Source organism: Grus americana, chromosome Z, assembly GCF_028858705.1.
Source record: "Grus americana isolate bGruAme1 chromosome Z, bGruAme1.mat, whole genome shotgun sequence".
NCBI lineage: Eukaryota > Metazoa > Chordata > Aves > Gruiformes > Gruidae > Grus > Grus americana.
This window is the reverse complement of record NC_072891.1, coordinates 31,800,801-31,817,243: the sequence shown is the minus strand read 5'-3', so window position 1 is coordinate 31,817,243 and position 16,443 is coordinate 31,800,801. Positions and strand designations below refer to the sequence as shown.

General features: G+C 37.8%; 1 protein-coding gene across 9 annotated transcripts in view; it reads right to left on the bottom strand.

The window, feature by feature from the left end:
- JAK2 (Janus kinase 2) overlaps window positions 1-16,443 on the bottom strand; it is a 91,731-nt gene that overhangs the window by 29,853 nt on the left and 45,435 nt on the right. For all 9 annotated transcript variants that reach the window (XM_054810965.1, XM_054810958.1, XM_054810960.1 and 6 more), the window contains 6 exons: window positions 15,021-15,271; window positions 5,405-5,528; window positions 4,622-4,739; window positions 3,914-4,059; window positions 2,251-2,572; window positions 1,267-1,386 (listed from right to left, as the gene is read on the bottom strand). In XM_054810965.1, coding sequence (XP_054666940.1) covers window positions 1,267-1,386; window positions 2,251-2,572; window positions 3,914-4,059; window positions 4,622-4,739; window positions 5,405-5,528; window positions 15,021-15,240 — 1,050 coding nt within the window. In that variant the 5' untranslated portion in view covers window positions 15,241-15,271. The remainder of the gene's footprint in view (window positions 1-1,266; window positions 1,387-2,250; window positions 2,573-3,913; window positions 4,060-4,621; window positions 4,740-5,404; window positions 5,529-15,020; window positions 15,272-16,443) is intronic.

Here is a 16,443-nt window from a genome sequence, read left to right as displayed (position 1 = left end):
CCAGGCACTGGAGCAGAGATTCCCTGGCAGCCCATGGAGAAGACCATGGTGAGGCAGGCTGTCCCCCTGCAGCCCATGGAGGTTAATGGTGGAGCAGATATCCAACTGCAGCCTGTGGAGGACCCCACGCCAGAGTAGGTGGGTGCCCGAAGGAGGCTGTGACCCCATGGGAGGCCCACACAGGAGCAGGCTCCTGGCAGGACCTGTGGACTCATGGAGAGAGGAGCCCACGCTGGAGCAGGTTTGCTGGCAGGACTTGTGAGCCGGTGGGGTACCCACGCTGGAGCAGTCTGGTCCTGAAGGTCTGCACCCCGTGGGAGAGACCCACGTTGGAGCAGTTCGTGGAGAACTCTCCCACGGGAGGGCCCCCACGCTGGAGCAGGGCAGGAGTGTGAGGAGGAAGGAGCGGCAGAGGCAACGTGTGATGAACTGACCACGACCCCCGTTCCCCCAAGTTTCCTATAAATGTTTGTTCTCTGTGTTTTAAGATTTGGTTTTATTTCTCATTGCTCTACTCTGCTTTGATTGGCAATGAACTAAATTAATTTCCCTGAGTTGAGTCTGTTTTGCCCATGATGGTAACTGGTGAGTGATCTCTCCCTGTCCTGATCCTGACCCATGAGCCTTTCGTTACATTTTCTCTCCCCTGCCCAGCTGAGAAGGGCAGTGACAGAGTGGCTTTGGGGGGCACCTGGCCTCCAGCCGGGGTCAAACCCCCACACAACTAGGTGACAGTTATGCTGGAAACCCTGACTCAAGTGCAATGCTGGAGTTCAAACTGAAACAACCTTTTACATTAATGTATAAAATACTTTTTAAAGATCTATTTCAAAGAATTTGAGACAGAAAAGCAATGACATTTTGTCCCAATACTGATTTTCTGTGTATCATCATTCCTTCCTTTTGAAGCCTTTTTAAATGTGCTGGTCACTGGAAGACAGCTTGCTATGACAGCACAGCAACAGTATGCTTGATAGTTAAAACCACAGACTCAGGTTTAAGAGTCCAATAAAGAAAAGAACCAATCTGTGTATCAGAAATTACCCTCAGCTATACACATCTATTTCTATTTCAGTCCATGCACAGAGTTTTGAATGCAAAAGACCTTTGGTGTTCTGATACACTGCTTTTAGTGCTGAAATGCATTTAGTTTTACCTCATGCTTAACATGGTAATTGGTTATACAATACTATAAATACCACAGCAATCACACAGCCTGCTCAAAGCAACATCTATTTGCAAAAACAGCAAGCAAAGTAAACAGACCAGATTCTTGCTGTCTTGTTTGTGAATTGTGACAATTCTTCTCTCACTGGAGCCTTCTTGGCTTGCTTGTTTAATGCTGACATCAATGATATCAGGAAAATCACAGTATGTTTGTAAATCCTGTAATAAATATTAATTATCATGTCAATAACATAAATAGCAATTAAAAAACCCCACCTATTTTCAGCATTAGAATTCCTACAACTCTGAACTTGTAAGCTAGCTACAAAGAGGATCATAAAACCTTAAATATCCCATTAAAAATAAAGGAGTTTTGTGTTTATGTGACCATCACTAGGAGCATGAATTTAAAAATGCACAAAGATCCAGGAACAATGAATAGAAATACTCATATATGGGGTTTTTTTCTATTGTAGATATTTCTTTGGTCTGTAGTATTTTGTGAGGATTAGCAATGGAAGATTTTGATTAACTTTGTGAGGACTTTTTTTTTTTTTCTGAGAACTTGTTATTAGCATCCTGATTAAAGAGGTTTAGAAAGTCTGTTAACAATCCAAAACGTCATGGCGTCATTCAGAGTGGTACAAGCTGCAAAATCTGCTACCAAAGAGATGGATGTAGTGTGAATGAAGAAAGGGTCTAAGAGAAGGTTCTTCCATTAGCCATGGTCATCACTGGCTAGGTAACCTGAAGCACCAATCCTAATTACACGGGAAATCCAAGATGCATTTTCCTTTGATAGGACAACTTGTTATCAAAGGAAAGCAAACAGATTTTATTCAAGTCAGAATACCGCATTTATATGGCTGCAAGCATATCCTAATACTTAAACAAGTGTAATAATCAAGGCTGTAAGACTCAGTGGGTATCAGCTAGAATAAATCAGCTCAAATGCACTGAAGTCCCTGAAGCTCTACTTGCTCATCTGGTTGTTGGAAATGTGAACTGGCAAACCAAATTTCTTCACAATCTAGTCTGTTACATGATAAACTCCACAATTATTAAAACAATAAAAGAAATTACCTGCTCTGCAAGTGTCTCACAGTCCTTAAGTTTTCCTCTTGAGCACTGAATTCCACCATTTCCAGTTATTACAATGGTTGCAAAACTTTCCTGTCCAGAAGGATCTCCACCAGGTTCTTTTACTTCAAAAACCTCTGAATAGAAGGCAGACTGAAGGGTTTCCAGATTTATAAGATACTTAAGTTTCAAGTTTCTGGCAGTAGCTTTGCATTGGCCAAACTGTTGTATAAATTTGCGGAACCTGTACCTTATTCTTTTTCTCGTCAAAATGTGGTAGTCTTGGATTTTTGCTCGCACACATTTAGGCAAAAACATTTTGTAGCTGTGAATACATAACCAGCAAAAAGCTACTAATTCTAGCCATTAAATCCAGCAAAGATAATTAGTTCTGTACTAAACAAGTCAACATGAAAATATCTTTTCCTTCAAATGTAACCTTATTCTTTAAATTGTAGGATGACAAGGATCCTTTCTTTGATCTGTTGTATGTTCTTTCAAATACAGTTCTTTCAAATACAGCCCTGTCTCTTCTCCCGTTTTCCATCTTCTCCCCTCACTCAGTTTCAACATATACTACATAATGCATTTTCCATAAATCCTGACATGTCTGTTCTAGTTATTACTGAATTTTGAGGTAAGGCAGCAGAAGTTACACAGTTGCTTTGTTTGGTGTAGAAGTTGGAAAGAGGATACTGCACGGATAGGGGCAATTATATGGATAAAGGACAGATTTCCTGGCTGAAAATATAGGTAGTAGAATACAACAGTGTGGATGGTTCTCATTGAAATTCCAGTATCACAGCCCATATTCTATCAAAGGCCAAAAGAGTAGTTTGCCTCCTGTAATCAGCTGGCCAATTTGTCGTCTCATTCTGTTTTTCACTCCTGCTAGGTTTCATTAAAAGACAAACATCAAGCACTAAGCAGGGACAGAATTAACTCAGCTGGAGTGGAAACTGATTAGGTTGATAAACCAAAATGAATTGATAAACAAGTTTAGCAGAGATCTACCCAAGACAGTTAAGAACCTGAAGCACGTGACATGACAGAAGAGGTGTAAGGGAGCTTGATTTGTTCAGCCTGGAGAAAAGAAGGCTCAAGTAGGGTGTTCTCCTAGTTGTCTTCAACTAACAGATGGTTATGAAGACTTCTCAGACACACAGAGCAAAGGACAAGAGGCAACAGACATACAGCATCACAGAGGACACTGATTAGATAGGGAGAACATCTTCCTCAATGAAGGTAATCCTATACAGGACAAAGCTGCCCAGAGGTATGGTGGAATCTCCGTCCCTGGACATTTTCAGAACTTGACTGGATAAGGCCCTGAGTAACTTCATCTAATTTTGAAGCTGGCCCTGATCTGAACAGGGGTGTGGATCTGATGACTTCCAAAGAGTCTCTCCCAACTAAAATTATTGCTTACATCCTTTCCCACATGAGTCACTGCTGCCTTACCTCTCACTAAGAGAACCAAAAACATGAATAGCCATGATATGAGCTCTCTATTAATTTCTAGTTTACACTATAGGTAAGTTTATGGAATCATTATGTTATAATAAATCAAATGCCAACAGCTAAACATCTCCTCCCAGATGCTAATGTGCAAAAATATTTGTTTTAGATATCAGATAAGTGTAACAGTTATAAAGTATGGAGTCACCTGACTGAATTGTAAATAGCCAATGGGGTTTGGTCCTTTTCTTTGGCCACTCTCATCATATCCAGAACAGCCATTCCAAGGCATTCTTCTTGTGTTTCATGAGTAACAGGCATCTGTATCCATCCATCCAAAAAATCATCTCGCCACTGAGAAAGAAGGAAAATTAAAACTGTAGCACTGCTGCTCATCAATAAAAGGGTTTTTTTGCTTTTTTGTTGTTGTTGTTTATGGTTTTTTGGTTGTTGGGTGGTTTGGGGTTTTTTGGTGGGGTTTTTTTTTTTAAGACTGCATTCTTCTGAATGAAACCCTTTGTCCACAAAAAGCTGCACATGTTCATAATGGATACCAGCTGCCATCATGCTTAGAAACATGTTTTTCAAAATATTTTGGTTTCAAATCTCAAAAAGGTCCATATGGGAAGGATGTTGTTCTACATTGTGTCAGTCCAAAACGAAAGTCACACTGGAAGACTTCCACATGGTAGTGGAAGACCCAAGAAAGGAGCTGCACACTGTCACTAGTCTCCTCACAAATGCCATTTGAGCTTCATCTCTCCAAATACAAAATATGTCAAGGAATTAAATTTTCATTTTGAATGGGCTTCAAGCTGTCAAAAAAAGTCTACAGTTACTATCAGAAGATGTGAAAGGGAATAAATACTAACAACCTTTACCAACCTGCATTAAAAAATAATCAAGCAAACCATACCTGTGCAAATAGGTAAGACATGACAAGATCATCAAGAACAGGGCTTTCTGCACCTCGAATAATGCCATACCGATATGCTCTGCTGGTACCATTGCAATGCCAGTGGGGAAAATAAAACCTGTTAGGAAATATTTAAGCAAACATCAGTAAACAGATACTTTTGCTTACCAATACCAGACATTATTGCTTTCATAGACATGTAATTAGTGCTGGCTAGTTTGGAGGACCAATATGAAGCCCCAGGAGTCAATGGAAGGCTTTGGATCCAGTTCTTGGAGTCTTAAAGTACTACAACATTTAAGCATTATGCAATGTAAATAAAAAAAAATCTTTTACATAAGAAAAACAGTGATTGTAGCTTTAGACATCCACATTAAAAAATCAGGTTACAGAAAAATGGTTCTATTGCAGATATCTGCCTGACTACACAGGATATTTACTTTGCTTTTCAGAACTGCCACTAATTTCAAACAGGCAAGCACAGAGGAGATGAGATGTATCATTATTAAGAAAAATATTATTTTTACTTCTGCTATATTTTTTATTGTTTGCTTCTTCAATCTGACATGGCAAACATATGGCATATAGACAATCAATAAAATACGTTATTCAAACCTACTCCAATAATTTTGATTCTTTTATCTATCTCTTATCCAGATATCACCAACAAATCATCCATAACTTCTTAGAGAAACTATGGTTCAACTGAGTATCTAATTGGTTGTGTTTTCTCACATGGTTTTGTTTTACTATGAAAAGTGCATAAAATTTGATTTAGATTACCTTATCCGGTAAATTAGGATGAGTCTGGTTGCTTCATCCACATGGAAGATGTGATTTGGGGGATACCACATTCTCTCTGTTTCACTCATGAGTGCAAACATGTTATGATACACTGGCATGATACCTAACCAAAGAACAGAGAAGCAAACATTTATAGGAAATTAGTCTTACAAAGAATCATCCTTACTAAAAAAAAAAAAAAAAAAAAAAGCAGATTGGCACATGTTCTCCAACTATTCACTGCCCCATCACTGTCAACAGCATTGCAATCATCACCCCATAACTTGCAGACTGGTTTTGCTGGTTTATTTTCTCATTCTTCCTTTATGTTCTCTGACTGCAGACTGCATTCACCTGTTATCCTATACTTTACTGTTAGAGTACAAGATTTTCTTGTAATGGCTTTTAATACAATGGCTTCTTAGACTCTCAGTTTAGTAACAGGTAACAACAGTCCATTACCTTTTTCCTTACCTTCTCCAAAAACAGATCTAGGCATTGATTTTAAGATTTCAGACCAATGAAAAATTAACAGTAAACCAATACAAAAGACAGTCATCATGACTGGGAACCACCTGTCATTTACATTTTAGTAGCTCAGTTGAGAACAAAACCAAATACACATCATTAAAAAACACTAGAAAATTTTTTTTCCCCTCCACGACTCAGGATTGTTTTAATGAGAATTGACAAGCAATCCTACTTAATCACAAACTATGGAAATCAGTTGAGCATCAGCTCCTCAGTAGCACCAGAATTTTTATTTGGCTTTGGGGCTCCCAGCGGAAAGTACAGCCTAACATAAGACAGATGCCACAGCATTGTACTATGTTGCAGCGTTACATATCCATGTGATGCCAGTGCTATGAATTGGAAAACAGGTTATATGCCCGAGCACTGACAGTACAAAAGGATAAACTTCAACCACTGACAAACATTTTGATGACAGGAAGAGATACAGGTGTCGAGGTCAGAGAGTAGGATGAAAAGTACAGTGTGAAAGTCACAGTGGGTCATAATGAACGAAAACTGTGTTTACGTTAAAGCAATACACTACACTTTGGTGGAAGAAGGCAAAAAATATTGAGAAAATAACAGAGAAAGACAACAAAAGTAATTTAAAATGACATTAAGAGACAAAAGAATTATGGGAAAAGACAAACTACTCACAACCAAAGACTTAGAATGAAATAATAGAAATTCACACAAGAAACCACAAGAAGAAAAAAAAAATCCTTTCTTTCTGTTCTGAAAAACATTAGGTAACTACTGAAGAGGGCAGACTCAAATTTCTTTAATCACACCTAAAGTGCATGTAAGAATCAGTTAGAAACAACTAATCATCTCCACATATAAAACTGCATAAGCTTGTGGAAGAAAAGGTGATTCAGTCTTACATAAAAACTAGCTCAAATTAGTTACAATATGAGGTTTGTCTCTGTAGGGAGCCAGTAGGAGAGCTAAGAACAGAAGGTCTATTGTGCAGATGTCAGATTAAACTGCTGAAATGTACAGGCTAATCATCTGACACTTGTTTAAACTAAAGGTCACCAAAATATACCAGAAATACAGGTCCTAACACATGATCTTCTATGAAAAGGAGTCACAGACTTACAGGAAACTACAGAAATGGAAAGAATTATATACAGTAACCAAAGAGAAACCAAAACTAAACAAAACCCCCAAAGGAATAACCCTGAAGGGATTAGTAACAGAAGGATTGGCTGTAAATCTAGATATTGTAAATTTATGGTGCAGTAAGATGTATTTGATCCATCAGAGATTTGAGAAATGTCAAATTAACCCCATAAAATGGAGTTAAAAAGGAAATCTATCCCATGCAACCAAACATGGTTTTCATTTGATGTATGAAGTGGCATCAACTAGATTACATTACAGATCAGTTGTCTATAAAGCAGTAACAACTGACTTAGGACACAGCCTCAAAACTGCTATATTCCAAATAATTTCAGATCAATTACAGTGCTGTGCATGTGAATCATCCAGCCGTTTCAGGATTCTAGCCAGATGATAAACACCATTCAAGGCAATGCTGAATATTTACCTAGCCTCACTAATACATTTCCCTTAACTATTAATAATCCCATGTAAGCACATTGAACAAGAAAAAAATTAAGTCATATTCTTAAACTCAAATGTTAAACTTGTATTTTACAAAACACATTACAGATACCATCACCACCTCTCAAAAAAACCAAACCAAAACAAAAACCCCCACAGATATATCAATCCAGATCATATATCATTGCCATTATGAAAAAAACCCAAAATTTTTATGCAAGGAACATGACTTTGGAACTCCCTCTACAGAGCAGAAATGTTGGCATTAACACAAAAAAATCCAAATAATCCTCTGCTGTCTTCCTGTGTATGAAAAGTAAACTGTGCACTCATCTATCCCTCATACTTTAGCACTTATAATTCTGAATGGTAGCTTATACCTTCCACTGCCAGTGTTCAATGATACATAGATCATAAGTGTTTTTCAAGAAAAGGAGTTACACTTTTTTCTTTTTTTTCCTCCTTCTTTCTTAAGAATTATGTGTTTGTGCCAGAATATTGCTACACTTGGAAAAGTTCAATTGTTATTCAAACAGAGCAAATCCCCTTACTAGAGTCTGGAAAATTGTTCACAAAAGCCTGACAAAAGCAGAAAGGCAAGAAACATCTTTTCATGTAATTCTTACCAGCACTATTAATTGCAGGGACTTTTCAAGTGAATAACAACTGCAGTATTTAAGTGTTTTCTCCAGAAACAATGAAAACCAAAAGGCTGGGGGTGGAGGTGGGGGGGGGGGAAATCAGCCTTCTGATGAAGTCTAGACTTGTCAACAATAGCGAAAACTTCTGAGAAATGCATTTTGAACACAAGTAAAATCAGAAAAGCTGTTCACAACAGGTACTAAAAAAACTCCCCTGGATTTCTGCACTGCACTAACCATGCTATCAAATCAATCAATGATTAATTAGGAGAGGAGACAGTGACTCAGACATAGTAAAGCAGAATTCTTCTCCACTTTTGTTTCTCCTGCAAGGGCTATTAAATAAATTTTCTGAACTATTGCAAAGACAAAACCATGACCATCTCTTGGCAAGTATTATATTTAGCACATAAGGCTAAATAAAGGAGCCTCACCATGCTATACAGACTGTCAAGGAATATCATGAAACGCTGTAACACAGCAGAAGTTTATTCCTCAAACTTCTACCTTAGGACTAAAAGAAGAATGATTTGCATAGTAGTTTCCTCCTTTCCTCATTATGATTTTAGAGCTCCACATCCACAGAAGTCACACTGCTTCATTTACCCTGAAGCAGCTAGGGAAATACAGTTTTTCTGTATTTCCTCCTTTGTTGGCATTACGTACTTTTTCACCCAAACAGTATGTTTTCAGTAGGTAATGACTCTCTGTAAAGAAAAAATAAAAATCGGAAACCATAAGTCACCAAAAGCCATAATGCCACTATGAAATATGAAAGCCATACATAGTCTACAGTAGAAATAGTGTCTTATGAAACTGTCAGTTTAAGTATATTAATAAAATCACTAGACACATACAGTTGCACGCAGTTAATGATTAAAAATTATTTAAAATATCTCCAATTTTCAAAGTCCAATACAAACATTAGTCAGTTCTCACACTAAACTGTCATGTGAACTATCTAAAACTTAGAAAGCCTTGCATATACCAGGTGGAAAATTGCTTGGCTTTTCTTATATAAAAATAGTATCTTTACCCTTATCTTTCATACAAACTGGAGGCTTACCAAACTCTGACACCACATTCAATGTCACTATCCTGTCAACATAATGTTTTCTGAATAGTTAATCAAATCACGTTTCCTTTTCCTGGCACAACAGAATTGCCCAGAGTTCTGGCTAATCTGTTCCTCACCTTGGGGCGTGGAGTGGTGCTGTGTGTGATTTTCAGGAAAAGCTATCACTTAAGAACAAAACAAACCTCCCAAAACCCCTCAACGGGCAGCTACAATCAATGACAACTCTAAGCCATGTAAATTCTGGAAATTCAGTATGTTACGGATAAATAGGCTGAAAATTCTCTAGCCACTAACAAGGAACCTCCTCTGAACCATACAAGCAAAGAGGTACTAGAGAATACCACCATCCTCACATTACGCAACAAAATCCCTCCCTTGAAAACATTTAATTGACTGCAGACACTGTCAGTGCTTAATCACATTAAGTGTTTTGAAACAGCGTTTTTACTTTGGTATAATAAAAAAAAAAAATCTTATGGCTTTCTGGGAGACACCACAAGTTTTCAAGGAAAGTACCATGGAACTTCCAATCTATTTGCAAATCAGTTGGGCGAGAATGAAAAGGTTCCTGGGTGGGGTTTCAGGATATCAACATTAAAAAAAAAAGAAAATCCAACACAAAACCCGCAGAAACCAACAAATTCAAGATCTTTTGTTAACTACTAGCTACCTGTAACTCAGCAACCCAGTCAGGATTATCAAGCTGGTTCCCTCTTGGGATTCTGGCTCCATTAAAAAATTAAGCTTTCAGAGTTTAACGATCCTAACACAAGGGGAAAGGGGAAATCAGAACAAAAGCCTGTCAGAAAGTAGGTTAATAAAGTCAGATGTGTCTTACCGAAATTTAGGGTTCACATACACTAAGGGGACAAGCCATGGCAGAAATGCACAATGCTAAACAAAACTATGCTCCTTGGTTGACTTTGCCAAAATATGTTTCAGTGTGCTATTTAAATGTTATAATTACATTTAAAGTCACAAGCTTTGCATACTTTACTAATTTATTAAGATTTTCAAGAACATGGAACAAATTTATTTGGCTAACACCAAAGCAATACTTTGCTTATAATTGTAATTGTTTTAACTGTGATTTACAAACTCACTTGCCTAATGTAATATAAAAATATCTTCACTTTATTAACTTTAATTCAGTAACAATTTGGATTATACTTACAAGTGATGCATATATTTTTTACTCATATTATTCAGCCAATGGACTAAATCAACAAATTGTTAGTTTAAAACTTAAAATTATTTCTCCATGTAATGCTGGTCTTGTGTGTAACAGATTATTCTGGTAAGTTACAGTCCTTAGGTTTTTTGTATGCTTGTTGGTTTGTAGTTGGGGGGTGTGTGTGTGTGTGTGTGTGTGTGTTCGTTTTTTGGGGTTTGTTTTTGTTTTTTTAAAGTACTTTATGTGATGATAAAAACTCTTAAAGACACTTACAAGAGACTGGGTAGTATCTTATTGCAAACTTACTGGTATAGCATAGTTATAATAATATAGTATGCAAAACATCCTGCTTTCTGTATACAAATAAATACGTCCGAGATTCAAATTCAAAGCCCTCAAATATTCCCCGTAGTCTTTATCTGATTTACCTACACCACAACAAAATTCAGTTAATGTTATTTCCAATTACACTTGCTAATTTTTAAACACAGATTTCTAATTTTTTTTCATAATTTACGCTTCAAGTAAACAAAAATTATAAACAAAGTTTATAGTTATTCTGTAAACAATCACATTTATTTATTCTGTAAATTATCACATCAAGCTTGCGTTAGCGCTCTCTCACATCAACTCTAGTGGCTTTCCTGAACCATTACTACTACTTGTATTCAAATAGCCTTCACTGCTTGATATTTTTGTAAACTGAATGTAAACACTTAGTTTAGGGTTTAAGCAGCTTAGATAAATTTCATTTAAGATTATCTGAGACAGAGGAGAAAACAAAAGGGTAAAAGATCATGATTTGGGAAAAGAAGTCTCTGATACTGAATTTAGAAGACATCTAACACAATGATTCTGTAACCTCTAGAAAAATTTCTCCATCATATTTCATTTCCACAACCAGTTAGTTCCTCTAATACCACTTTCTCTCTTAGGCAGAGCGCAAAGACTTCCCTCATTTTTGGTGTGACATTTTAGATTTTTTACATGGCAATTAATATATTAGTTAATATACAAGAGGTGAACCATGACAATGACTAGTCAATTTAAACTTAACTCCAAGACACTTCATTTATTCTTGCATTTCTGGTTAGAAAATGTGATATTCAGTTTCACATTCAGCTTTCTATATAAAAATACAAACCTACAAAAAGTTTCATATTATACTTTTCTAAAACTGGAAAGTTGGTTTAAATAAAATAAGACAAGGCTTAGCTTCTGCATGCATGCCTCAAACTGGCATGCAGCTACAGAATAATATTTAGACAGACTCATTTATATAGCCAATACATGCCATATGCAACTGATCTAAAGTCAAGTCAGCACAGACTGGAAAACCTTCATTTGTCTGAACTGTGTAAAAGGTACAAAATAAGATGTTTTTGTGACTGCTGATGTTAGCCTAGATCCAGTCCTGCTTGCCACTAGTAACAACCAGTCACACTTTCATGCAACCAGCTCTTCTATCAAGAGATATAACAATTGCTCAGACCAGAGAAAAATTTCATTAACAACCACCAAATTTGTTATATTTCAGATATGCCAACTATGTGACCCACTCTCTTTATGAAGTATGCTGATTCATAGCTCCCAAAAGACGAGTCTTGCCAACATAAACATTATTTGGCTGTATACACTTTGCAGACCTATGTGTTCTACTGTACAACCTCAAAACCTCCTAGAAAAAACAGAAAATAGTAAGGGATATCCTGAAGCACCAATAGTTGCTACGAAAGAGAACAAAAACCTGCAGCCATTTCAGCCTTTGCCACCAATTTAGAAACAAATGAAGTTACAAATTCCTTGGAGAAAAAGGCTGTATCCATAGTAGCTGCCAGGCAGAAACCACTCTTCAGAGGACTGCATCTACCTTGGCTCTATAAGGATAAAGGCTCAACATAAGCCAACAATTTATTTATGCAAGTAAGTATAAATCACTACTGATATAATTTAGAAACTCTGGTGAAGAATGCTGAAACAAGAGAAACATATAAAAACACCTTGGTAAGAAGTATTATTCACAGAAAATTATTTTTAAAACAGTCAAGTACAAAAGGACACATCTAGGAGCTAGCCATACCAGCAAAACAGAAACAGGCACGCCACAAAGCTAGAAGCCTTGAGAAGGATGGGTGAGGTCTGACAAAACAAGCAATAAAGTATGAAGTCTTCAGATGATGTCACAGAAAACAAGACTAATTGGATTTGTGGATTAGCAGAAATTGGATTTTTCATGTTGATCATATGGATGAGAAGAATATCATATATGGCCTGGGCTGCACATTGTCCTGGGAGACTGGAGATACTGCAGAAGACAGCTAAAAAGTTAAAACAGTTATGCCATTCAAGCTAAAGAAATCAATCAATTTAAGTTTTATCAAAAAGAAGTCCTAAAGATAATTTGATTACGACAAGTAAATATCTCCCCAGGGTTGGTGATGGGAAAAGGAGAAGAAAATCATAATTTGAATAAACATCTGAAAACTGAAGCAAGGAAAATTCAAACCAGAGAAGAAGGAAGAAAAAAGCGGACAGCCCAGCAATAAGAGTAGAAACAGCTAATCAAACTACCACTGTTGTTACTATTCCAGTAAATTCAGACTAGGTTGGGAGATTTTTCTGGAAGGTGAGCTTTAACTAACTGATTCATTAGAAGAGTCAGTGAAAAATGTTTTCAGATGACATATTATTCCCCTATCACAAAAAAAATCTAGTCAGCTAGGAAGCAAAGGAAGCTTCCTGATTTCATGGTTGATGATACAGTATATTCCTGAAGCAAACCTGATTTCATGGTTGATGATACAGTATATTCTTTCAAAGACCACATTATTTTAAATCATACTGAATTTGATAGATACAAGCCCTCATCAGTTTAATATTCTGGCAAGTTGGTACATGAATATCCAAGTTAAACAAAGAAGCATTTTGTTCCACTGCTACCTGGTAAAATTATTCTCTATTTCACTCCCTCAGCAATATCCTCAGTGATTACAACAGTATTTATTTCCATAAAAAAATTTAGCTATCATCTAATGTAAAAATGCAATACCACTTTAACACTTAAAGTGAAGAACCTCCCCTCCCCACTAGCCTTATACACCTTTAGATACTGTACCTGAGTGTCTGAACTAAGCTGACAAATCTAACAGAGGGAACACTGAAGCCCAAAATACATGGGCACCAGTGCTAAAAGAATCTATCCTTATTAAGAAATTAGTATGGATGTATTTCCTAAAGCAGGGAGACAACAGTCTTTTTTTTTTTCCTTCAACAGGAGGATCTTGGTTTGAATCACCATCAAAAAGATACCTTAACTTTGAGAACACTCCTATGTCCATCTGTCAAACTCAGACCTACAGGGTTATTAGAGCAGCAGAATCTCACACAGCTAAAACTTCACAAACCTCTAAATACCACCTCCTCACTGCGTCTCAGAATGAATCCTGGGCAGTGCTTCTGCTGAACTCATTACATGTGCTTATCTGCCTAAAGCTCTCATACTACATGAAGAGCAACTCTGCAACCTCAGATCTTAGTCAGACTCTGCCACGCCTAAAGAGCTCCAAGGAACAACGGGGCTTAAACTCAAAAGAATCTTTGTGAAACTAGCATATACAAGCAAATTACCAACTCACAGCATGCAACTCAGTCTGTACAAGACATTCAACAGCACAGAAAAAAACCTGGCAGACCCCTCCCAAAAGTAATTAAACCCACACTTTTAAATGGTACAGGAATCGAAAGACAAAATCAGAAAAGTGTAAGATGTTTGGAGACAATAAAATGTACAGTCAGAGTCAGAAGCTTCATATTTGTGACCCACTGGAAAAGAAAGATTTGGAACTACGAGCCTTTCTTTTAAATTCATTTGCACCTGAAATGCAAATTTGCACTTGGAAAGCTAAAAGACAAATCCAGTCTTGTACCACTGACAGCCCAAAAGAAGACATGGAAAGACTCTGTGTACATTTGTGTGTGTGCACACGAGCATGAGGAACAAAAATACAGTCACTTTAATATGTGAAGTTGACTGGAATTGAGTTTTTTAATTCACAAATTCAACCGACTTTTGCAATGAAAGACAGACGCATGCACAAAATGCATGCTTGAATTACTTCACTACCAGTGTCAGCACCTGTTCACATTAAACTTTGGGTGAATGTAATAATTCAAAGGCATTCTTAGATATAACCATTATGAAAGGCATTAACCACACACAGAGTGATGTTATATCTAATAGAACAGTTTCCATCTGCAAAGTGATGAAGCATTTATACTATATGTGCATAACTTCCAGACCAATCTGTTTTGCAGGGTTCATCAGAAAGTAATTCAAGCTACTTCCAGCTTCTGCTGTGATTTAACCATCCAAACTATATCTCAGCTCAGCAAAAGACAACTTCCAGGTAAAGGATAGTATACCCTCAATTTTTTTTGAAAAAAAGATAGTCACCCGATTATAATCTCAGTTTTGCAGCCTGGTGCTGGTTACTTCAGATATGATTACTTCTGAAAGAACAGAGATGTTAGCATTTCAGTTAAAATGCCCCCATTTTGATGAACTCTGGATTATTTAAAAACTTTTTTGCATTAAGTTGAATTTCCCTCCTTTATTAGGAAAACTGTTATGTATATACTTACCACAGGCTTTACAGGCTACAGCGCAAATCTCTTCTGCAACATATTGTCCAGCTGGAAACTGAAGGTAATCTCCTCCTGTCTTTCCAGGAGAATGATAAAGGTACACTTGAAGCAATGGTTCTGTCTGCTTGGATGCACTGGTATTCCCATGGACGTCACCATTCTGGTGGACAGTAGAAGTTGCTGTACTCTCCATATTTGTCATTGTAAGACAGGCCATTGTTCGTTTTGGTTCTGTTCAGAGCATTTGCCTAAAAGAAACGTAAGGGGTACTTCTTGACTAACCGTATTTGGCTTTGCTTGTAGAACTTCTATTTCATGATGGTACCATTCTGACACAGGAAAAACATTAACAGTTGACGACAAAAGAATGGCTTAGAATGTTCACTGAAAGTTGAGTTTCTCTTTGATTTATTACATAACCCTAGTCCAAGAAATAACAGACACTATGACAGGAAAAACAAACATAGTAATTGGGAGTCCAGCTAGAGGATTTATTACCACTCACTGGAGTTTACAGTGTGTGCTCACCTGTCCAACTGAAACATGCTAGTTAAACCTGAAAGCCAAAATAATCCCTTTAATGACATCTGTGCAACTCATTATATTCCCAGTTCAAACACAAAGATTGCACTGAGAACTTAGAGGACAAAACAACTAGCTAGGTCACAAACTGGCACTGATGAAGAGAATCACAGAATCACAGAATGGTTTGGGTTGGAAAGGACCTCAAAGATCATCTAGTTCCAACCCCCCTGCCATGGGCAGGGACACCCTCCACTAGACCACGTTGCCCAAAGCCTCATCCAACCTGGCCTTGAACACTTCCAGGGATGGGGCTGCCACAGCTTCTCTGGGCAACCTGTTCCAGTGCCTCACCACCCTCACAGTAAAGAATCTCTTTCTAACATCTAATCTAAATCAACCCTCCTTCAGCTTAAACCCATTACCCCTTGTCCTGTCACTGCACTCCCGCATAAACAGTCCCTCTCCAGCTTTCCTGTAGGCCCCTTCAGGTACTGGAAGGCTGCAATTAGATCTCCCCGGAGCCTTCTTTTCTCCAGGCTGAACAAGCCCAACTCTCTCAGCCTGTCCTCACAGGAGAGGTGCTCCAGCCCTCTGATCAGCTTCATGGCCTTCCTCTGGACTCGCTCCAACAGCTCAGTGTCTCTCCTGTACTGGGGCCCCCAGAGCTGGACACAGTACTCCAGGTGGGGTCTCAGGAGAGCAGAAGGGCAGAATCACTTCACTTGACCTGCTGGTCACACTGGTTTTGATGCAGCCCAGGATATAGCTGGCTTTCTGAGCTGCAAGTGTGTATTGCCGGCTCCAGTCTCATTTTTCAACCACCAGTACCCCCAAGTACTTCTCCTCAGGGCTGCTCTCAATGCCTTCATCCCTCATTCTGTACTGATACTGGGGA